This window comes from Podarcis gaigeae, assembly GCF_964106915.1.
Source record: "Podarcis gaigeae genome assembly, chromosome: 5".
Taxonomy (NCBI): domain Eukaryota; kingdom Metazoa; phylum Chordata; class Lepidosauria; order Squamata; family Lacertidae; genus Podarcis; species Podarcis gaigeae.
In genome coordinates, this window is record NC_139681.1 from 68,034,561 (window position 1) to 68,057,661 (window position 23,101).

The 23,101-nt window shown below is 42.3% G+C and overlaps 2 protein-coding genes and 1 long non-coding RNA gene across 7 annotated transcripts in view; all 3 read right to left on the reverse strand.

Moving 5' to 3' along the window:
- Nucleotides 1-7,148, reverse strand: part of RBP1 (retinol binding protein 1) — a 36,795-nt gene extending 29,647 nt beyond the window's left edge. The window contains exons 1-2 of the mRNA XM_083742191.1: nt 6,508-7,148; nt 5,586-5,764 (exon numbers count right to left, since the gene is read on the reverse strand). Of these exons, the coding sequence (XP_083598317.1) occupies nt 5,586-5,764; nt 6,508-6,580 (252 nt within the window). The 5' untranslated portion in view covers nt 6,581-7,148. The remainder of the gene's footprint in view (nt 1-5,585; nt 5,765-6,507) is intronic.
- A 3,331-nt stretch (nt 7,149-10,479) lies between these two features.
- Nucleotides 10,480-23,101, reverse strand: part of NMNAT3 (nicotinamide nucleotide adenylyltransferase 3) — a 41,832-nt gene continuing 29,210 nt past the window's right edge. For all 5 annotated transcript variants that reach the window (XM_083742181.1, XM_083742182.1, XM_083742180.1 and 2 more), the window contains 2 exons: nt 19,182-19,291; nt 10,480-11,730 (listed from right to left, as the gene is read on the reverse strand). In XM_083742181.1, the coding sequence (XP_083598307.1) occupies nt 11,321-11,730; nt 19,182-19,291 (520 nt within the window). In that variant the 3' untranslated portion in view covers nt 10,480-11,320. The remainder of the gene's footprint in view (nt 11,731-19,181; nt 19,292-23,101) is intronic.
- Nucleotides 16,651-19,096, reverse strand: LOC310846129. The gene is made up of 3 exons (XR_014565154.1): nt 18,841-19,096; nt 17,035-18,110; nt 16,651-16,745 (listed from the first exon to the last, which is right to left on the reverse strand). It is a non-coding gene; the product is annotated as an uncharacterized lncRNA (long non-coding RNA).

Below are 23,101 nucleotides of genomic sequence, written 5' to 3' on the forward strand. Positions count from 1 at the left end.
CTGGTACAATCACCACTGTTTCTTGTTTGCTACAGTCGTGTTTACTTACTATGGCCCCAACCAACTGTGTATTTCAGAAAGCATGGTGGTAAATGCTACCTGCATAGGACCCAAGCAGCAAAGTGACATGTAGTGATAATTATAATTTTGCCACACTATGATGCTACACTGCAAGAGAGAGAGAGAGAGAGTTGGGTGTGTATCAGTGAGGCCACTACTCAAACTACTTGCTTCTATACTTTTAAATATTAGCAGGCATGAGCTGTAGCATTAGCAGAAAACAGCTCTGAGGATCCCTTGGCTTTCTGATACTGCACAGGATATGACTTTGTGTGTCAGCACTAGTAATGTTTGGCAACTGTGTAATTCAAGGAGATACCCTGGGGAATTGGCATCCATCTATGCAGATTGCATATAGGAAATTAACCAAGTCTGGAACTAGGAGGGGTGATGGTATAAGCTCAGCGCCCTTTCAAAATGAAAATGTCTGTATGTGTTGTGGGTCTACATTAAGGAGGACTAAACTGAGCACAAAGGTTATGCACCAAAGTCCAAGTTCTGCTTTTGAGCCAGGACTCTTGATTTTATATGTGACTCTCAGTACATTTCCTCAAGTGATTCCTTAACTACCTCCCTTGTGGCAGAGCTGCAGGCCTAGGACTTCTGTTCATCAAGTAAAGGATGGAAACAGCTTGTGTTTCAACCGTTCAGAGAGAAAAAGAAAGTAATGAACAAAATTAAGTGACAACCTATTTTAGCAGCTGTATCAAAGGAAAGGCCGGGTTAGTCAGTTCCAATTTGGCAGGAAGCTGTACTTTGGTGATGTGAAGCAACTGTATCCACAGAAAACATGGGCATTAAATCTCACAGAAGACAACTTGATTTTGTTCCTGTGGCGTACATTACTTCTAATGCTTAACAAAATACCTTTAATCTTTGTTCTAAGGGAATGTGCCGTCCCCATGGAAGCAAGCCTAACCACTGCTTAGCCATCTTTTGCTTGCTGAAAAATAACGTTGCTTTTCCACAAGAGCTGCCACTGATTGAGGGAGGCGCAGAGGCTGCTCCCACGGCTTACCTATGGTTTGAGAGAGTCTTAAAATGCAGACACTGGTTATTGTACTACTAAGGGTTCCACCACTGCTCACTTTGCTTGCCAACCCCACGTACCCCCCAGCAATTCCCAGCCCCTCACAGCTCCTTCAACCCCTTAATTCTTCTTCAGCCCTTAACCCCACACAGCACTTTCAATTCCTACCCCTTTGCAGCTCCTTACACTCCCAAAGAGGTGGGTGGTGGAGCTGTTGCTTTCCTGGGTCCCTGTCACTTATCAAAAAGGGGAGGTGTGTAGTAGACCTCTGAGTCTGCCCTCTTCCTCCTCAGTATGCAGCAGCACCCCATGGCAATGGGAAGTGACTTCTTCCTTTTGAGTGGGGGTGGGTCAGGAACTGTGCCAGGGCTCCCAATCACCTTAATCTGACCCGTTCCTGCCTCTCCTTAGCTGAGTGTTTCCCAAATGAGGGCCATATGGCCCCCTGGCCCCCCCCCGGATATTTCAAGGGGTCCACAGGTGAAAGTCACATCAATGGGTGGGTGGGGGGCACAGAGCAAGGCTAGGGGGCTGCAGAGGAAAGTGAGAAGGACTTTTTTTAAAGTTCTGATTGGCTGGCTATCTGCTTGGCCAATCACAAATGGGTTGGGGGCGGCCCACTAGGGCCTAACACTGCTTTTTGCCACATGCATTTTCTTCAAGCAGTCCTGCTTTATTTCCAGAAGGAGGGGGCAATTAGGATCAGGGCCTTTGGATGCTGCCATGGGGCGTAGGCCCGTCAGCAGCATTGGCCCAGCTCTGCAAGGCATGGGGTGAAATCCACCCCAGTGCCTTTCCGAATGGGGTCGTCTGGTGCTGCCGACTTGCATCTAGTAAATTATTAATTGTCTACTCAGAAGGAAGCCGTATTGAGTTCAGTGGACCTTACTCCCAGGTAAGGACATGTGGGGCTATAGTGTTTTATCTAGGCAGCTAGGGCTCATCCAGATGACAAGGTCTCCTGATCAGTGAGGACCACTTGCTTTTTTAAATTTTCCCATATATACAGAACTCCCTGTGCAGCTTTTGGATTGCTATCTGTAGCTTTCCCCCTCTGTGTCAAATAACTGGAGTCAGTGGCGTAGCGTGGGTTGTCAGCACCCGGGGCAAGGCAAGTAATTTGCACCCCCTAACCCGTGGATTTTAGCACTCGAGCCAGGTAGGGGCAGAGAGCTGCGAGTGTGAGCGCGTCCCCCCCCCAGATGTTGCGCCTGGTGCGGCCGCCCCCCCCCTGCACCCCCCACGCTACGCCACTGACTGGACTCAAATAAGTGTTGTTTACTTTTTATCATACATGGAAGATGGACCTCTCTTGGGAGATTCTGGATTCTCCTACCTTGGAGGTTTCTAAGCAGAGGTTGGATGGCCATCTGTCATGGATGCATTTGCCAAGTTTCCTACGTTGCAGGCGGTTGCACTAGAAAGATGGCCCTTGGGGTCCCTTGCAGCTCCATGTTTCTACGTTTTTCTGCTTCAACAATATTTTATTATGTTCCTATCATTTTATGTAATTGTATCTTGTATAAATTATAAAAAAATATAAATAAAACGTGTTCTGTTTACAAACAAAATATTTAAATATCTGCCTTTCTACCAGTAGGCTGGGCGGGCATGGGCATAGCCAGGGTTTTTGTTAAGGGGACAGGCTTTTTTAGGTTGGGGCAGAGCCTCAGATTTGTATTGATTTTTTCTTACTGGGGGGCAGCTGCCCCCCTGGCTACGTCCATGGGGGGGGGGGGACACAGTCAGAAAAAGGTTGGGAAACACAGCATTAGCTTTATCTTCAGTTTATTTGACAATATGTGCCTTATTTTACTGGGAAGCAGAAGATATAATAGGTTGTCTAATCTTTAAAACTCTGCAACTGCTGTCTTTTACAGAAAATAATTCCAATACTATAGAATTTATTCATCTTTCATTGTGAAATGCTTAATGGATGAGACGAAAGTAGCTAGTTTCGGATCCCATTCATGCCAAAAATAACTCAGCTCAACACTAATGGATCTAAGGCACTCTAGATTACCAATCAAAGGGACACAATACAGCTAATATAAGCAATGGCAAATCATATTCAGCCCTTGCTTCTATTAGCCACATTGTGTGTGGGTTCTGTATCTGGGATTTCAAACTGTTTAATGCAGTGGTTCCCAATTGGGAGTCTGCATAACCCACCTAGGGGGTCCATGGCACCATCCACATAACAAAAACCATCATAGAGATGTCAAAATGTTCATAAGTAGGAGGTCAATGGATTGGATTTTGAAAAACAGGGGGTCCACAGTACTTAGCAAATTGGGAGCCACTGGTTTAAAAAATTATTAAAAGCCATTTAATTTTAATTTCTGCGTAGACTAGCCCTCCTACACAAGCTTTCGTGGTCAGTCATTCTTTGCTTTGTATAAAATGTACAGATAAGCCACTTGAAGCATGACCATCAGAATCTGCACCTTCTGGCATATCAGATGAAGACTGAACATGTACCCAGTGAAGAATTGCACTAATTAGCCGTTGCTTGACTGTTTTTAAGTGAATCCTGTTTCCTCAAATATGCCCATGCCAAGACCTTAAGAAAGAACTAAGCTTTCTCACCTAAATCTATCCTGCATTTAACATCACTGGATTTTGAGCTCCCAGCTTTCAACTTTAACCAGCGGGATAGAGATGTGCAGAACCTATGGCATCTGAAAAGTAGAGCTGAAAGCCCCGATAAAACCAGATTCTCCAACAGACTGAACTGCAGCATCACATTAGCCCTCTTTAGATGATCAGTTACCAACATGTGAATGGGCTTTCAAGAACACTGGCTGGCCTTAAATCCTAGACACTGACACATATTCCCATATCAATGCATGACTGGCATTAATTTGAATGCACCCACTCTCAGATGAAAAAAATGTTCCTGTGCCTGTGGAAGGAGAAGCACACACATAACCCCTCTTTAGGTAAAGGTAAAGGTACCCCTGCCCGTACGGTCCAGTCGTGTCCGACTCTAGGGTTGTGCGCCCATCTCACTTAAGAGGCCGGGGGCCAGCGCTGTCCGGAGACACTTCCGGGTCATGTGGCCAGCGTGACGAAGCTGCTCTGGCGAGCCAGCACCAGCGCAGCACACGGAAACGCCGTTTACCTACCCGCTATAAAGCGGTACCTATTTATCTACTTGCACTTAAGAGTGCTTTTGAACTGCTAGGTGGGCAGGAGCTGGGACCCAAAGACGGAAGTTCACCCCGCCGTGGGGATTCGAACCGCTGACCATACGATCGGCAAGTCCTAGGCACTGAGGTTTTACCCACAGCGCCACCCGCGTCCCAACCCCTCTTTAGAACAACATAATTTACACATTGACCAGAGTGGAAGCTGGGGAAAGAGGGAAACTGAGAGAAACCAGAATTGATTCACCTGTTCCTATTTTCAAATGACAGATGAGGGCTATTGCTGAAACAAGCATTCTGTCTGTACTTTGCATTCTTGTTTGGTAGCCAAACCTACCTAGTTGGGCAGGCAACACATGTCCCCTTTCCTTGTATTTCAAAATTCTTCCATTTTTCCATTGTCATGGGACAAAGAGGAAATTTCTGCTGTTCCAAGGCCAAAGCAGGGAGCACCTCACTATGAATGTGAGAATCTACTGTTTTAATTTCTCTCTTTTTAAAAATGCCTCCCTCAGTCAGATAACCTTGTGCATTTTCACTTTGGGAACCTTTACTCTTTTAGCAGTATCTTGCTCTCAGAGTAAATGAAAGGATAGCAGTCAGGCTCTGACTCAGCTAAGCAGCTTGGTATTAGCGAGACTGTGCTGCTAATTGGTATTCCTCCTTATGAGCCACACAGTATTGTTTCCTTGTCAAAAGCTAAGAGCTCACAGGGGAGAATTCTTGGTGCTGTCTACTTCTGTTAAGGATGATGCTTCTGTTTCTGGTATAAATAGCTGTTTAAAGCATGTGCTGTCTCTCTGGGCTGATTCGGAATTGTTAGCAAAAGGTGGGCAAGAGGCAGCAATTGCCTTGCTTCTGCTACTCGACACAAGACGAGTGGGATCATACTGTGCCAGCAGCACCATTTCAACAAGCAAGTCTAACAGATACACAATAAAGCATACGTGTTGACCAAAACAGGATTGGAAACTACTTGCTTTATAAAACGAAACAGAGACACTCACCCCCCAACCGAGGATCAAATGTATATAATTCAAGTTTTATAGTGCAACCCTATGCATGCAGGACACAATTCCAACTATGTTCAATAGGACTTGCTCCCAGGAAAATGTGTGTGGGAGGACTGCAGCTTGAATAAAAGACAGTGACTTAATGTCTAGCAACACATTTATCATACGTAAAGTCTGTACTGATTCTGAGACTCTGCCTAAATATAGCTGTCAAACACAAACAGTTTCCTGGGGGGGGGGACCACAGCAAAATGTCTGTGACCATTATGATGCAGGGTTTGGAAGCTTTTGTTTGTTTGCTTGTCATGAAACAGTTGCTGTTCTCATTCTTACCATGCATTTGCGATCATCCACCCCTGTTAAATCCTCCTCAAATTCCTTCCCTATATCAAAATCCATGATGTAGTTTTTAAAAGTGCTTAGTGTCTTAATGATCATGTGATCGCCATCTTGAATGATCTCTTTGTCCGGTTTGAGCATATTAGCTATTTTTCTCACAGCAATATTTACATCTGAAGGGAAGAAAGAGACCAGAAAAGAGTTCTGTAAAGATCAAACCTCTGGAGAAGCTTTGAAGATTTTCTTTAAAAAATAAACTTGTAGTTCAATACAAAGTGAGGAAGTTTTAATACTTATCCCCACACAGAATGAAACAATAATATTGTCAACATATATAGATACTTTTGCCTAAGATTTGGGCCAACCTTAACAAACTACAGTTCCTGGGATACTTTGGAATAAGCCGTGTCTAGTGTGGATGTGTGAAAGTTGCTATATAACTCTAAAAATACATTCAACTGAAAACTATTACTTACTGCTACTATAGGTATAATATACCTGTTCAATGAGCTTCCTAATCAAATTTGTAGTTCAGGCTCCGCTACTCTTGTTCTGTCCCTATGACTGTACGCTTCCTGAGGTAAAAGGCTTGCTATAACACCAGCAATGTATGATAACTTCTGGATAATTAATTTTGATAATTCAGAAGTGTTTATTTATGATTATATACTTAACTTCTGGATTTTATTTCTTGCTCTTCCTATTGTTGAGGCACTTTTTATAAAAATATATATATAGACATGGCAATATTAATAAAGAAACTCAGTAAAACCAAAATATTTTCATACAAAAGCCATATAGAGTGAAGTGGGACAATGTTTATGTGACTGATGCTACAGAAGAATCAGATTCAGCCCAGAAGGTATGGAGCTACGGTTGTGTAATCAATTAAATAAAATAAATAAAAGAATCTTACCTAATGCTTTCAAATACTCCTCAAAGTTGTCATTGCTGAGCATTTTCCAATAGCCATTGAAATCGGCAGGCATGGTTGGTGCTTGTGTCCTCGTCAATATCAAAGCTTTTCAACTTGTGTGTTAATTCTGCACCATACAGCTCAGAGCCTTTTGCTGAGGCCAAGTCTGAACTCTGGTTTCTTTTATCTGTTCTTCCGGCCATGCAGTTATGCTAGTCCCTTTAAGCCGATTAGCGTCGAAGTGTTACCTTTAAATCCCCCCAAATATCTGAACCTTTTAGCTTGCTAATGACAGCAGGATGGCTTGATTTAAATGGACGAGGTCATTGCCCTTCTATACCAATGGCTGTATGGCCACCGATTAGCAGAGTTTCGATTTTAACTTCTTTCCCTTCCATGCGGCTAAGAGAAGAAGATGGCTTCTCCTGATACACCAACAGCATATCTTAGTGCTGTATGTAGTGGACATACTAGGTGATTCAAGAAGTGGCAAATTACAGTCTCTGGATCGTCTGAGATCGTTGCCCTCTGTCTTCCAACCATGTACTCCAAAGAGGTATGAAAGTTCTACCGCAAAAAAGGAATTGCATTCTGAATTGCTAAAGTTATGAAGGAATCCCTGGACAATAGGTGTTGGGAAGCAGAACTAGATGGCTATTAGATGGCAGAAAAAGAGCCAGTCATTACTCAATGAGCCTTTGAGTATTGGACTTGCACCCCGATTCCAGTTGTCACCTAGCATCTCCAGCAGGACAGAATGTTTTATTAATCAGATGAGATAATGCGACGTTTTTGCAGCCTGAGAAATAAGCAGTCCTTCACAGAAACCTATTAACTTCAGTGCAAGTAAGCTGGGGGCGGGGTGCACACACACACACACACACACACACACACACACCGTGCAGTACTGCATTATTCAACAATACATTGCTGCTTGAAAAGAATCACTTGAGACCGTAAAGTCTTCTCATCACTTAGGAATACAGCAGGGAAATTTCGAACACGCTGCAGAACAAATAGTTTTCAGTGTAGCATGAGCTCAAGGTTAAATTAATTGAGTTAAGAATTCCAGGGCATTAGCTGCTGTGCCTCTGGATAAAGGCTAGCTCCTTCTCCCATGGGGCGCAAGGTGGCAGGTTATAATAATCCAGATTCTCATATGTATTTGATGATGCTTAGTTCAGAGTCACACAGTACTTATTTCACATACCTAAAAAATCTGAAAATAACGACCCATCTTCAAACTCTCCCCATTAACATCTGATAGGCATCCTGCTGAAAACAACAACCCAATATCTAAGAAATTCTGAAAGCCGAGGGGTGGTGGGAGAGATCCCCAGAGAAGCCTGCTCTACTTTAAAATCCTGAGTAACAAAGCCTAAGTAATTTGTGGCGCAAGGGGAAAATCTGGCAAGAGAAAATCTGCCGGGGCAGGTGATTTTTAAATTTAAAACACACAAAGACAGAAAGAACAGAGGAGCTGCGCCATCTCATGATAGGAGGGAAAACAACTTAATATGGGGTTGGCTCTCTATGCCAGCGGCTCCCATTTATGGATTTGTGGGCCATATACCATTAGCTGCACGAGTCTGGCTTCTTTGCAATGGTGTTTGTGAATAACATAAACTTGCTTACTTGTGTTAAGTTACTAGTGTGGGGCTGGAGCTTTGATGTACCAGAGTGGATGGTCCTGGAACAGATATGCAGGCCCCTAGAAGGATCACCCAGTGCAAGAGATGAATCCCTGGAGGAATGTGGCACAAAAAAGCAGGACTGCCAGGAACCAGGCTGTGTCGATTTCATGCCCTCACATCAGGCTACAGGAGCAAGTAGAGTGGTTGCATACCTCAGAACACAGCAAGGTGGCAGTGGAAGATACAGTGTACAGAACAATTCCTGATGCTCACCTGAGAAGCAAGAGATGTGTGGTGGCAGCAGCTGACTCCCTATGGAGGGGGACAGAGCAGCAGTGTGCAAAGGCATGACTCATGGTTTCAGTTGTCTCTACACAAATGTACAGAGTATGGGAAACAAGCAAAAGGAACTTGAGTTCTTAATACAGGATGGCAAATATCACCTAATAGGCATTACTGAAACCTGGTGGGTTGAGACTCATGAGAGGAATGTAGAAATTGAGGGGTACAATCTGCTCAAGAGATATTGATCAAACAAAAAGGGAAATTAATAGCTCATTCCATGAACTTCACAGCTGAGCAGGAGTTTGAATTCAGGTACCCATTGTCTAAAGTCCAACAATCTATCCATTATTATTATATTGCAAGTTCTACCTGAAAAATGGTCAGAAATTGAATTGATGAAAAGTTTGCCACATGGCACCCCAGTTTTGATTTGTCCTCCTTTCAATTTTCCTTGCTTTATTTTCAGCCCCACCCGCAAGCAGGGTAAGGACAAGGGAGTAATGGATGTTTGACAATCACATTGATTGTCAAGCTCTAAAAGACACAGAAGTAGGTGTGTTGAAACCAGTTTCCAGAAAAATGTACCACTTCATTTGCAAGTCAAAAGTCACATGCAAAATAGGAATTTTATGAAGCTCTATGCAAAGCAATGTTTTATATATGGTATTCTGCAACCATCAGAATGATAGCAGACCCACAAAAGAAATTCAAAGAGGCAGTGGATGTGTCAATACCTGCCCTCCCAAAGCACCATCCCTTATCATCTCACATAGAGTAGGAAGGTTTAAATGGGAGTTTTCTACATGCTAAATGTACTTAGAATCCTGCTTGTGCAGTGTTATTGGTCACAGGAATACTGTGTAAGCGTACTCAGCCAAACATGTGAAGAAACCCCCTTCAGACAATCCTGCATCTGGGATAGAACCAATGGAGATAGAGACAATGGGGCTGTCTCTTTATTCTCTCACACATTGTCTGAACTGCTGAGTAGGCCAGAGGAAAGAAGCATCTTTCAGAATTCTGACTTGTATTCTCCTCTCTTCGTAATGAAGTTGCTGAAGACATTTTTATAGATGATTCCCTGCGTTTGAGCAGGAAGGCAGGCTAGACTTATGTCACTGGCACGAACTACATACAGACAATGCTCCTTTGAAATATTGCCCTGAAGTAATGGAACTCACAACTGTGTCTTCTGGGTTGGCTGGTGTTAAGATGAAATATGCTGGATCCTCTCTTTTGTTAAATGCTGAGCGGGTGTGCCCCATGGCAGAAAACTGCATTGCTGTAGTACCTGTGTCACTGCAAATCTGTTGTGCCTGACTGGAAGCAGTTGCCCTTCCATTGTGCTTAGATCCAGCTCCATGACCTGCTTAATTTCTGCCTGGTGAACTTTGTAACCAAGAACTAGTATCTGGGTTTGTCTTTTGCTTCCTCCCTCCCACACCTTTTTTCCTTTTGTGTCATGTATTTTAGATTGTAAATTCACACCTGGTCTTTGTTTATTGGATTGCAAGTTATTTCTGAACTTTGTAAGCCACTCTGGGAACCTTTTTCAGCACAACGGCAGAGTTAAAAGACCTTATATAGCTCCCACCCCCTGAATTTAGTAGAAGAGCTTGTGAAACACCCATACAGAGGTAAAGATGTCAGCTACAGAAAAATATACGTTTTCTCTCTTTGCGTCTTTAGAAACACAAATGCTGCAGTGCTAAAACACAATTTACAAGAAATATTATAAGTCCATTTATGAAGTGAGGGTGGAGGAAGCCTTCCTTGCAAATCCAGTGCTGATAAGTGGGACTGCAGGTAACGGCTTGACAACTTTGCAGTAAAGACACCGAAAGCATTGTGGAATTGTGATGTGGTGAAAGGCTTACAAAAATAATTCACAACATCCAAAAAGAAAGGAAAGAAACAAAAAACCTCAAACAAAGTCCAGACATAGAATTATAGAATTGTAGAGTTAGAAAGGACCACAAGGGTCACTGAGTCCAATGCCCTGCAATGCAGGAATCTTCTGCCCAACATGGGGTTCAAACCCACGACCCTGAGATTAAGAGTTTCATGCTTTATTGGCTGAGCTACCAAGAAACAGAAGAAGATTGTAACATCACAATCCCACACCACACAACGTTGGAAGTAAATCTTATGGAAATCAATGGGGCTGACTTACAAGTGAATTGTTTAGGATCACGTGATATGGGAGCTTGTTTTGATTCACTGTCCATAGTGATACTTAAATTGATAAACTTATTTGCATAACAGATGGCAAGGCAGAAACCAAATGCAGCAGGCAGTCCTTGTTTTAGATTTCCAGAGCCTATAAACAGACTCCAGTGCTTGCAAGAAACATCAGGTGGAACAAGGACTCTTTTCTTCATTCATTTCAACAAGAGGAAAGACCTGGATCTACATCCCTATTAAGTGTGCAAAACTGTCTCCAATGCTGAAGTTCAGTGGGGAAGTAAGTCCCTTTGTGAACAGAGATAGGCTCATTCATCAGTTCTTCACCACAGCTTTTGACTGGCGCAGATGGATTTTTCCATAAAATGGATTACTCCCATATTATCACAACCAAGCTTACTTTCCTTTACAGGCATATTGTTTAGGATTGTCACTCTGAGAAATGGGTAACTTAGGGCTCAACCACACATCTACCTGCCCTGCTGCTTTCCCCCAGGAAAACCCACTGCTTACAGCTGAACTGGAGCAAAAGTCAGTTGGGTTTTCTCTGAATTGGCATTTGCCCTGATTTAGTGCTAACAGTGACTTTTTTGAGGGAAAGAGGTAGGGCAAAGGTAATACTATTCAGACCCATGCCTAAAAATCATAGGAAAAGTGGAAACCCACTCAGACCCATGATTTCTAGGCACAGGATAAGCCCCATATTACCATCAGTCATTAAGAGGGCTGACGACAGAACAATATCGCTTAAGTGGCTGCAGCAAATCCCCTTCATTTCTTCGTTCAGTCTCATCCGTGTATATATTGTGTTGCTTAATATAGGAAATAACAGAATCTGGAACAAGGTATTTCACACTTTGCCCTTTGCGCAAGGCGTGCCTTATGTTTGTGGCACTGATTTCATTTTGAATCCACTCCCTAACCAAGTGGATATTGTGCTGGTACCTGCTTAAAAGTGCTGACTGAGAGATAAACTGAGAAGGATCGTTGCCAATGCGGCTAATACAAACCAACCCAAATTTTCCCACTATTTCTAAAATGTGTTCTTCCTTCCAGAGGTTAGGTGTTTGAAACGTCTTCAGAACATCAGCTCCACACAGAAGTTTTAACTCTGGGACAACTGCAAGAACATAATATCATTTGCATTATTTTCTTTTGCTGAAACATCCCCTTTAGATGTACATTTATATTTGTAGTTTATACGAACACACACACTTAAAATTCAACCAGCATCCTGCTAGAATCTACTGAAGTTAAGGCTGCTTACACAATAAACCTTTAAAGTACATTCTTTCCTCCAAAGAATTCTGGGCACTGTAGTTTGCCTCCCACAGTGTTATAATTTCCAGCACTCTTAAGAAACAACAGCGCCCAGGAGTCTCTGAAAGAAGGTGCTTTAAAGGTATAGTGGTCATTTGTAAAATCCTCCATAAAGTGTATTATTTCAAATGGCAAATGGACATCATATGCCTTTGCCCACACGGACCGACCTGTTCCTGCAGTCATTCTCAGAACCCCTCCCGCTTGTGCACACATTCATCCAGCAACAACCAAGAACAAAGCCTTCTCTGTTGTGCCACCAACACTTGGGAGCAGCCTCCCCACTGAAATAAGGCATACTCCAACACTGTTTCACTTCTGAGGCATGTTAGAAACACCTTTCTTTTCTAGCTTCTTCACTGCCTTGCCTACCATTATTTTTCTGGTGTGTGCTTTTAACACGTTCTGTCTCCTTTCATCTTCTTCATAAAGTAAACAAATGCAGTCTTTTCAGGATCTTTCTTCAGATAAGCTTCTACAAGAACTTAATAATAATTGCTGCCCTGGCTGACTCCTTCTCACTCCAGCAATATCCTTCTTTAAAGGATATGAATGCAGGTTTCCAGAAAACGAGTGAACATTTAAGCCCACTTATTATACATCTTAATTTGCTTTTCAAATAAGAATATGCACACTAAGGAAGATCTCCACAATAACAAAATACAGGCTGCTTATTATTACTATTAATAATTTTATTTTGAAATTTTGGAGCAATCAATCTGTTCAAGCTTTAAGGACTGATCCACATATTTCAACAGAGGCAGCTACAAATGTGGATAGGTCCAACTTGTAATGCAAGGAGTTACAGATTCTTTGGGTTTCCAATAAAAGTTTCCATGTAGCAATGCATGACCATCTCTGAGCTCATGCTGAAAGTGGTCAATAATTTATCAGTTTTGGAAATGAACACACATTAAGACCTGAAGGACACTGGCTCTACCACCTTCCCATGCCCAAAGAAGTACAGGTACCTTTGGGCAGGGCAGAGACATGTGGCTGCTTCAGGAGCTCCAGTAGGAAAAAATGATGCTATGCACACCACTCCCACTGGGTTGCACAATCCTTCCCATTTGTAACCACCCTTGATTAAATTCTTTGAAAGAATGGGAAACTCATAGAGTTTCCAGCAAATATTTAGAGGTACAGTCATGCAAATATGCATTCATTCATTCATTCACTATCTCACTCATTGCAACACGTAGTTCCACACAAGACTCTGCTTTACAGCTGCAAATAAAACGTTTTAAAAATGATGTAAAGTGCAATATACAAATGTGACACTAGATGCTGACAGTGAGGTATGCCAAATTCAATGTATTTTTCAAAACATTTTTTTAAAAAGCATTTTCACAGTGTGTTTTTTTATATGTGTGTAGAATCTACCAGTTTCCTTCTCTTGTGTTGATGCTTTAGTTGATACTTAAGTTATGACAAACCATTATTTCCTCAGTGATTGTACAGAGAAAAAGAGTGTGGTTCCCATGTACATATGGGGGCAGCCAACTTCCCCACCCACACATATAGTGTGCCTTGTAGCCTTACAAGGGCAATGTACAAAAAAGAGAGGCTGCCCCTGTTCCATGGGAATTGCAAGTGGGAAGGGAGCTGTTGAAATTAGGTCCTCCTTGTGAGATTCTTACAGGCATCTAGACTAGACTGATTCAGCAGGGGTTACACCCACACCAATTTAGATAGATAGATGATAGATGGATGGATGATAGGATGTGTGTGTTTGGAAAAATCCAAACTATAAAGCATATTCTGAAGCTTGGGGTAGAGATTTATCTAGCAGGTTCCCTCTGAATAAAGATACAAGCAGCCCTCTTTGACAACCAACATCAAATGCCAACATGGTCAAGCAACATACAACACACTATCATCCATCATTCCCGACATTAAAATGTCTATTTTAAAAAATTGTGAGAACAGCATAAGGCTCTCTCTTCAGAAAGGCATCAAATCTTGAAACCAGAATTGAACAACTAAATGGCTTTTTAAAGAAGGTTGCTGATAGAATCAAGTCTAGAGGGACAAGAAACAGGAATATAACTTCCTTGGACTTTTGAGGGCTACTGTTAAATAATGATCTTGCAGTTTCACAACTGATAATGGTTTTTCTAAACTGCAATTCCAGTAAGAGTGATTCAGTTTCTGTAGCATACTTGAAACTTTTTTTATTTTTGGTAAGGTTCTGAATGGAATATCTCAATCAATACTGGTAGCAAAAAAGTTATTCTAATACTCCATAAAACCCTGCCAGAAAGGAAAACAGAGTTAGCTAAAGGAGAAACTGCCATCAGCACAAAGCAGCTAGCTTTAACAGCCTGCAAGATCTCATTAAGAGACAAAACTCTCAAACCAAAACAGGTAGGAAACCAACCAGGTTATCTGCCCAAGTTCAATTTGAAATGAAATAAAGATCAAGGGTCTCTTATAAAAAGGAAAAGACTACTCTGTATGTGATGCTAAACTCAGTGACCCTTATCGGAGATGTGAAGACCTACCAAAATAAGTTACACAGAAGCAGAAAGCGTTTTAAACTGATAGCAGCCCTTGTAAATATGTCAGAGGACCTTTCAAAAGGAAATAGCAAATAACTGAGATGTTCTCAAAAATGGCAGGCTGTTATACTAACAAGAAAGTAGAGATTTCAGAGAAGCCAGGCTCATTGAGAACTCATTAAAGTCCATCTCAAAGGAGATGCAAGCTTTACAAGGGTTTGAGTTCTTCTCCAGCTCAGATTGAAATCCAAGCAGGAGAAGAATTATAATATTTCCTGGTTGACAAATGTTTTGCAGTCACAAGAGTGTTCTCTCTTAGCTGAGCTGAAGAAAGCTTCTGTACGCCACAGATCATTCAACCCACCCCCCGGAAACTCCTTTATGGAGTCTTGAAGGATGGGCTTTTTTTGGCAGTCAGACATTGCACAACCTGCTGGATGTTGTCTTTTCAATGTACGCTGCCGGAGTAAAAACTAAGGTGTGGAAGCTTATTTCCCATGAGTGCTCCATCTGCACCCCCACTATTTACCCTGCAGTCTCTTTCCTTCCCTCTGTTTAATGTAATGGCATGACATTGAATAGAGGGTGATTTAAGGAGCCAAAATGGGAACTGTTTTTCTTTCTTGCATACAGTAAGGGAAAAAAGTATTTGATCCCCTGCTAAATTTGCCCGTTTGCCCTCTGACGAAGAAATGGCCAGTCCATAATTTTAATGGTACGTTTATTGTAGCTGTGAGAGACAGAATAACAGGAAAACCCCCAGAAACCCAGAAGACAAAAGTCAGAGATTGATGTGCATTATAATGAGTGAAATAAGTATTTGATCCCTTTGCAAAAGATGACTTAGTACTAGGTGGCAAAACCCTTGTTGGCAATTACAGAGGTCAGACGTTTCTTGTAGGTGGCCACCAGGTTTGCACACATCTCAGGAGGTATTTTGTCCCACACCTCTTTGCAGATCCTCTTCAAGTCAGTAAAATTTTGAGTCTGATGTGTAGCTACTCACACCTCCAGCCCCTCCACAGATTTTCAATGGGATTAAGGTCTGGAGACTGACTAGGCCACTCCAGGACCTTAATGTGCTTCTTCTTGAGCCACTCCTTTGTCGCCTTGGCTGTGTGTTTTGGGTCATTGTCATGCTGGAATACCCATCCCCGACCCATTTTCAATGCCCTGGCTGAGGGAAGGAGGTGCTCACCCAAGATTTGATGACACATGGTCCCGTCCATCGTCCATTTGATGCGGTGAAGGTGTCCTGTCCCCTTAGCAGAAAAACACCCCCAAAGCATAATATGTCCCCTCCATGTTTGACGGTGGGGGTGGTGTTCTTGGGGTCATAGGCAGTATTCCTCCTCCAAACACGGCGAGTTGAGTTGATGCCAAAGAGCTTAATTTTGGTCTCATCTGACCACAGCACTTTCACCCAGTTCTCCTCTGGGTCATTCAGATGTGCATTTGCAAACTGCGGACGGGCCTGTACATGTGCTATCTTGAGCAAGGGGATCTTGCGGGTTCTGCAAGATCTCAGTCCTTCACGGCGTAGTGTGTTACCAACTGTTTTCATGGTCCCAGCTGCCCTGAGATCATTGACAAGTTCCCCCCGTGTAGTTCTGGGCTGCTTCATCACCGTTCTCCTGATCATTGCAACTCCACGAGATGAGATCTTGCATGGAGCCCCAAACCGATGGAGGTTGACAGTTATTCTGTGCTTCTTCCATTTGTGTATTATTGCACCAACTGTTGTCACCTTCTCACCAAGCTGCTTGGCAATAGTCTTGTAGCCCAGTCCAGCCTTGTGCAGGTCTACAATCCTGTCCCTGACATCCTTGGACAGCTCTTTGGTCTTGGTCATGGTGGCTAATTTGGAATCTGCTGGATTGATTGCTTCTTGACAGGTGTTTTTTGTACAGGTACTGTAATGAGCTGGGATTACAGGTAAAACCTTTCCCTTACAGCAGGTGCTTCTAATCTCAGCTTGTTACATACAGTGAAGGTACCAGGTAGCCTGACATCTGGCTGGTTGATAGGGGATCAGATACTTATTTCACTCATTATAATGCACATCAATCTCTGACTTTTGTCTTCTGGGTTTCTGGGTGTTTTCCTTTTGTTATTCTGTCTCTCACAGCTACAATAAACCTACCATTAAATTATGGATTGGTCATTTCTTCGTCAGAGGGCAAACGGGTAAATTTAGCAAGGGATCAAATACTATCCCGCCCCTCACTGTAGTTAGTATTGTTATTGTTAGTATTGGTCAGAATAGATCTACTGAAATTGATGGAGGCTAACTTAGGTTATTGATTTGGGTCTACTCTGTGTAGGAAGCTGAGGCTCCAGTACTTTGGCCACCTCATGAGAAGAGAGGACTCCCTGGAGAAGACCCTGATGTTGGGAAAGATGGAGGGCACAAGGAGAAGGGGACGGCAGAGGACGAGATGGTTGGATAGTGTTTTCGAGGTTACCAGCATGAGTTTGACCAAACTGTGGGAGGCAGTGGAGGACAGAGGTGCCTGGCGTTCTCTGGTCCATGGGGTCACGAAGAGTCAGACACGACTAAACGACTAAACAACAACAACAACAACAACAACAACAACAACAACAACTGTGTAGGACCTCGCAGAATGCAAGCCTAAGAATAAAAAATGATCTGAGATCTTCCAAAATTTGTTTCTTGAGCTAAATCTCTGCATGCTCAGCGGAGCTTGCCTTTCTCTACAAAAAGTTTTTCCTTAAGTTTTGCTGTTGTTTTTTAAAGCAAGTGTAGAAAATATAATTTAGAAATAGGTAAGTAAAAGGGGCGTTACAGATGCTGGGTTGGATCCAGGGCTCTCTCCATTTGTTGAAGGGACTTCCTCATGTTAGAGGAAAGTCAGCATAATTCATGGTTGTGGAATAACCTCCCCTCCAAGGTGAGTCTTGCACCATCATTGTAGGCTTTTTGACATCTGGTTGAATTGATGCCCTTCTATTATCCTGCATTGCTTTTCTATACTCCTGTTAACTTTGCTGTTGGTTAGTTTTGTGTTTTTATTTTACGATTTTTAATAATAATTTGTACTGGGACTATTTGGAGAAGGGCAGGCTGCAAATACAAATCATATATCTATATGTATATGACCCTGGCCTATGATCCACGGGACAACTGGGATAACAGTAGTTACTAACACATTGTGCAAGGTACATATGGAAATTTTTAGCATCAGGAAAGCCTGTCAACAGCATGGGAGGGATTAAACCTAGCTTGGGAGAGATAAGCTAAAATCATTCACTGCTTGCAGGTGGTTGAAGAACATCTGTTGGGGTCTTGGCTATGCATTACTAAATAGGAATTAAAAGCTCATTTAGGAGTACATGCAGGGAAGAACGAGCACAACTTGGGAGGAAGAGAAAAGGGCTAGAAAGGGAGCTAATCAGGAATTAAAACAAAAAAGCATAGTTGTGGTTTTAAATTGAAATTTCGGCATCACTGGAATCCATAGCATTTTCCAGGTGTTCATGGAGGTAGGTCATGACACAACCTACGCACATTCATTACTGTACTGCTTCACAGGCTCTCAAACTACAATTTGAGACATTTTCTTTCATTTGTTTGTGAAACATGAATGCACACAGTGATGCAATGGCATTGCTGTGGCAGGCTCTACCTCTGTTCACTGACATGTACAACTAAACTAATCTCCCTTACCTTTCCCGCCCCGACCTAGCCACAGTGATCCATGCGATGGTCACCTCCAGACTTGACTACTGTAATTCACTCTACGCGGGGCTGCCCTTGAAGCTGTCCCAGAAACTCCAGCGGGTGCAGAATGCTGCAACGAGGCTCCTCACTGGGTCTCTGCCATGGAAGCATATTCACCCAGTGCTTTTCCAGCTGCACTGGCTTCCGGTGGAGTACAGGGTCAGATGTAAGGTCTGCTTTTGACCTTTAAAGCCTTTCACAGCCTAGGACCCTCGTACCTTTGGGACCGCCTCTCCTGGTATGCCCCACGGAGGACCTTAAGGTCCATATATAGTAACAGCCTAGAGGTCCGGGCCCTAAGGAAGTTAGATTAGCCTCAACCAGAGCCAGGGCCTTTTCAACACTGGCTCTGGCCTGGTGGAACACTCTGTCTCATGAGACCAGGGCCCTGCGGGATCTGATTTCTTTCCGCAGGGCCTGTAAGACAGAGTTGTTCCACCCGGCCTTTGGCTTAGAATCAGTTTGATTCCCTCCCCCTCTTTCTTTTTCCTCTCTCCTCCTGTGAAGAGGCTGTATCCTAATGTTTTAATATTGTATCTTAATCTTTTAAATTGTATTTTAATCAACTTGTTTTTATTATTGGTTGTTAGCCGCCCTGAGGCCGGTCTTGGCTGGAGAGGGCGGGGTATAAATAAAATTTTATTATTATTATTATTATTAAATGCACAGAAATAAATTTCCCTCTGATTGCAAATCCTGCAAAGTTGTCAGCTGCTTGGAGAGAGCTCCCCACATGTAGAGCTGTATGTGCAATGGATGCGAGGGAAATCTTGAGGCATGCTAAAGAACCACAGGTAGTTGGTAGGGCAGAACCATTCTTGTGTCCACACCTGGGAAGTGGCATCAGATACATCTGCCACAGCATTAGTTTCCCAACTTTTGACCCCTGGCTCCAGCCACAAGCATAAATAAATGCACTATTTTCCTACTTAGGCATGGGTATTAATCTGATAAAGGTGCAAGGCATTATCATGTACACAAGGAACACTACTGAAAGCAGTAACAAACCTGTGAGTGATGAAGCAAACGATGCTCCGGCAGCCTTTTCTATGGGCCAATTGTTTTCTCCGGGCAGTTCCTTGATATGGTGTGATTTAAGCAGTTCTTTGTAATGGTGCCTGTGTTAAAATAAAAGGCTCTGTGTAAGGTAATCCTCTCAGAGATACACAAAGCGATTATCTTGCACTTTCAGTTTCTAAAACTCAATCGGCTTTTGTGTACTTCAGGGCTTAATTAGATGGCTGGAGAACTTGCCATATTAATTCTGTGCATTGCAAGATTTGTGTCAATGGCGGCTCACATTCTTGTCCTAACTTGAACATCTTCGATTGACCATTATTTCTTTTTAATGTTGCTTTTACTCCTCTAGGAGATATAACGCATGTAAAATGGTATCTTTTGTTGGACTTCAGCTTTATAACACACAATAAAATGTAATAAAGATTTCAGGCATTTACCGAATAAGCTGCAAAATGGTTGCATAAAAAAAATATCGCTCCAATTTCAAAAAGAGGAAAACAACAAAAAAGGTGATTGACTAGGCTCGAAGGTCTTCTTTGAGAATGTCCTATAGAATGTTTTACTTTTTATTCTTTTGAATGCGAGACACCAACAATATAACAGGAACTGCTTAGTTAGCTCCACAGTTGTTTGGATCCAGGCTGGCAAGGAAACCAGGACGAGCTTTCTAAAAGGTGAGAACATAGAAATATGGAAGGGAACAAATGGAATAACTCAGCACAGCAAAGCTTTGTCAGGAGATAGGTAAAGCAGATGCTCAGGGGTGTGAGACAAAGGTGGCCTGAAGCCAGCAGTGACATCAAAGCTTCTTAGTTGCCCAGACCAGTGACAAGCCTGACCCAGATCTTATTTACAAGGATCAAAGTGTCTCCCATGTGGCCTATTTGCGTCAAGAGGCTTCCTTGCTGATGTGACTGGTCTTCTTTGGGGAAGGTTGGATTGGGACATGCTGAATCGTCTCCTCACATTTCCCAGCTGATCGCAGTTCAAGACCCACCATGGAGCTGAATACTGAAAAATTCAAACACAAGCCTGCAGCTAGATTCCAGGAGCAGCTTTCTTCTACAATCAGAACCTATACCATTCAGTGTTGGTTTGTTTGTTCTAAATTGAACCCACTATTCTACAGGCATCCAAATGTAAGGAATGTAAAGTGAGCACAATGAATATGGTTGCCAAAACTGGTAAACAGCTGTAGAGCTACACTCTAAGCAAGCTGCAAGCAATGTGCCAAACTTATTCAGAGGCCTACAAAGGTTAAGAACAAGCTCAATTCACCTCCATATGAACTTCCTCACACCTGAATAAGCAGCAGTGTTGTAGCTGTTTAAAATGTTGAAGACAGGAAGAAGGATTTCCTTCCTCTTGCATTCCTCTACTGGGAGATGTGCCAAAGCTTGACATCTTAAGGCTGCAATCCTATCTATATCTACACTCTCCTGGGAGTAAGTCCTACTAAGCTTGTGGATGGGGGGAATTATTTCTAAGTAAACATGTATGGGGATGTACTGTAAGTTAGATACATCACAACTAACACTGATTTGTTTTAACTGATGTTAATGTTATGTTTTTTAAAATGTTGATATCCACTCTGGAATCTCATGGTGGAAGCAAATAAGAAATCCCAATAAATAATAATAATACAGATATTATTCTTATTCTTAATAATTAAGAATAAGAAAAAAGCACCAGCTTTGGAGATGCAGTTTGCCAGCTGTAATTCTCACAGTTTGATTCAGCTAGATATATGATCAGTGTCAGGAGTGCTGCATAGAAAGAGTCCAGCCAAGCCGAGACACAGTATGAGTTGAGGATTACAGAAAGTACCAAGCTATGCGACGAATATACATTCATTTTGTACAGAGATTTCAGTTTGATTATATTTTGCACTTTCGGCAAGCAGTATGTCAATCTACTCATATTGCCTAGCTTTTAAAGCATAAAGAACATACTTGCAAACTTGAATAGAAGGTTTTTTTTCTTCTCTCCTGACAATTCTCAACACCTCTTCCCAAAGTCTGGTGTTGATGCTTTCCAGATGCAGCATCACTAGACATTTTACTTATTTATAGAAGTCCTCAAAGATTAAGCAAAGCAGCTTGTGACAACTGCCTAGCAGAATCTGTTAAGCATTAATTGAATATTGTAATTTTACAGGACAAGAAAGTGTGCATGAATGAACTCTGAAATCGGGTAATGCAAGAGAAATAAGAAGAGAGCTGAATCAAAAGACAATTAAGCAACATTTCTTTTCCCGTATATTTTGTAGAATCAACAGCAATTCCTTATTGTCAAGACTGGGGAAGGAACATAACAACAACAACAACAAACAAAATATAATTTAGATTCCAGAACTGCAGGAGGCTGGATTAGATGACCCTTGTGGTGCTTTCCAACTCTACAATTCTATGGTAAAGCAAGATGCAATGCCATTATTGGAGAACTAGAATGTGATCTGTGACAGACATGAATAATTGTCAAGGCATGGAGACAGGAACAAGAGTGTGTCCCTGCGTAAAGAAAAAGTAAGTGGGAACAACAGAATAATCCTTGCACAGTAAACTAGCATAAGGATCAGTACAATAGAATGGTAAGCAGGTTTTCAGTACCTTCCGATGCGAAAAGTACAAGTGCCTAAAAGAAGGATTGTGCCTCCTAGCTCCATGGGAGAAAAAGGTAGAGAGACATCTGAGATGAACTCTGGGAAAGAGAATTTTGGCTTCTTTGGTGAATCAGTTCTGCAGGACTATGGCAAGAATATCCAAAAACTACAGAATGAGAAAATATCAAAGTGATATTTGTTGCAATGAAGCACAACGTACCCAAGCCTACCAAAATTAAGCCTACAGAAGCCAGACATTAGCAAACAACTAGGTTCACTATTTTAATCTGATGCATATCAAAAGATGTCAGATGACTGAAGCAAGCAAGCCAAAACTCAAGAAAGCACCCAGATTTTTGGGGAGCGAGGACAGGGGGAAGGAAATGCAGGATCCCTAGCTGAGTTAACTTGTAGAAAAAACCTTCCTTGTCTCACAAGTGAAAGACTGGCAGACATTTGATCTGCATAGGTGTTTTATTGAAATGTAAGACAAAAACATTGAAGTATACAAAGGATACAGGCCTTCCTGTGATCAAATGAGTTTTGACACAGCTCTCCAGTTTTGTGTCTGCCATGCCACAGCAATGAAAAATGCATTCAGACACCCATTCTAAGCCGTCTTTGTTAATGATGACAATGCCAGACAAAGTTTTCCTTATATGAAACAAAAAACCACACAATCCAAGGTGGGTCTTCTAAGGACTTCAGATTGTTCAACACACAGCCTTAGAAAGCACAAGAGACTTGGCATGAGGAGCAGACTATAAATTTAATCACAGGAATGTGAACAGCATCTGTCTGGAAGGAAGAAAAAAATACTACCAAAAGACATTTGGATGAAGCAGACTTCAGGGAGTCATGGCTGTAAATGAACCTCAGACAATGAAACAGATAGCTGGGAGGTACCATTTCATCACCATGTATCTCACAGGTGCAGATCCCTTCATATGTTAGTGAAGTGGTTCACACAGAGAAAGGGACAATGGTTTTGTGCAGCTGGCCCTGCTTCCAGCATCACAGTTAACCCCAGACCCATCCCCAACATCCTAGACATAGCTAGGCAAGCCTGAGTACATATTTCTTCTCTACACACAAAGGCTTTCCTAGGAACTGAAGTCTGCACCATCAGGACCTCAGGTATGCCCATATATGCTTAAAGGGCAAGGCATCCCCAGTTCAGATGCTTATGAGTGTTACAACCTGTTGTAGATTGGGAGGGGGAAACTTTCTTTAGAGGAAGTACATTAACAATGTATTCCTATGCACAGGGGGATGTTTACTCCCAGGTTAAGTGTGAGTAAGAGCC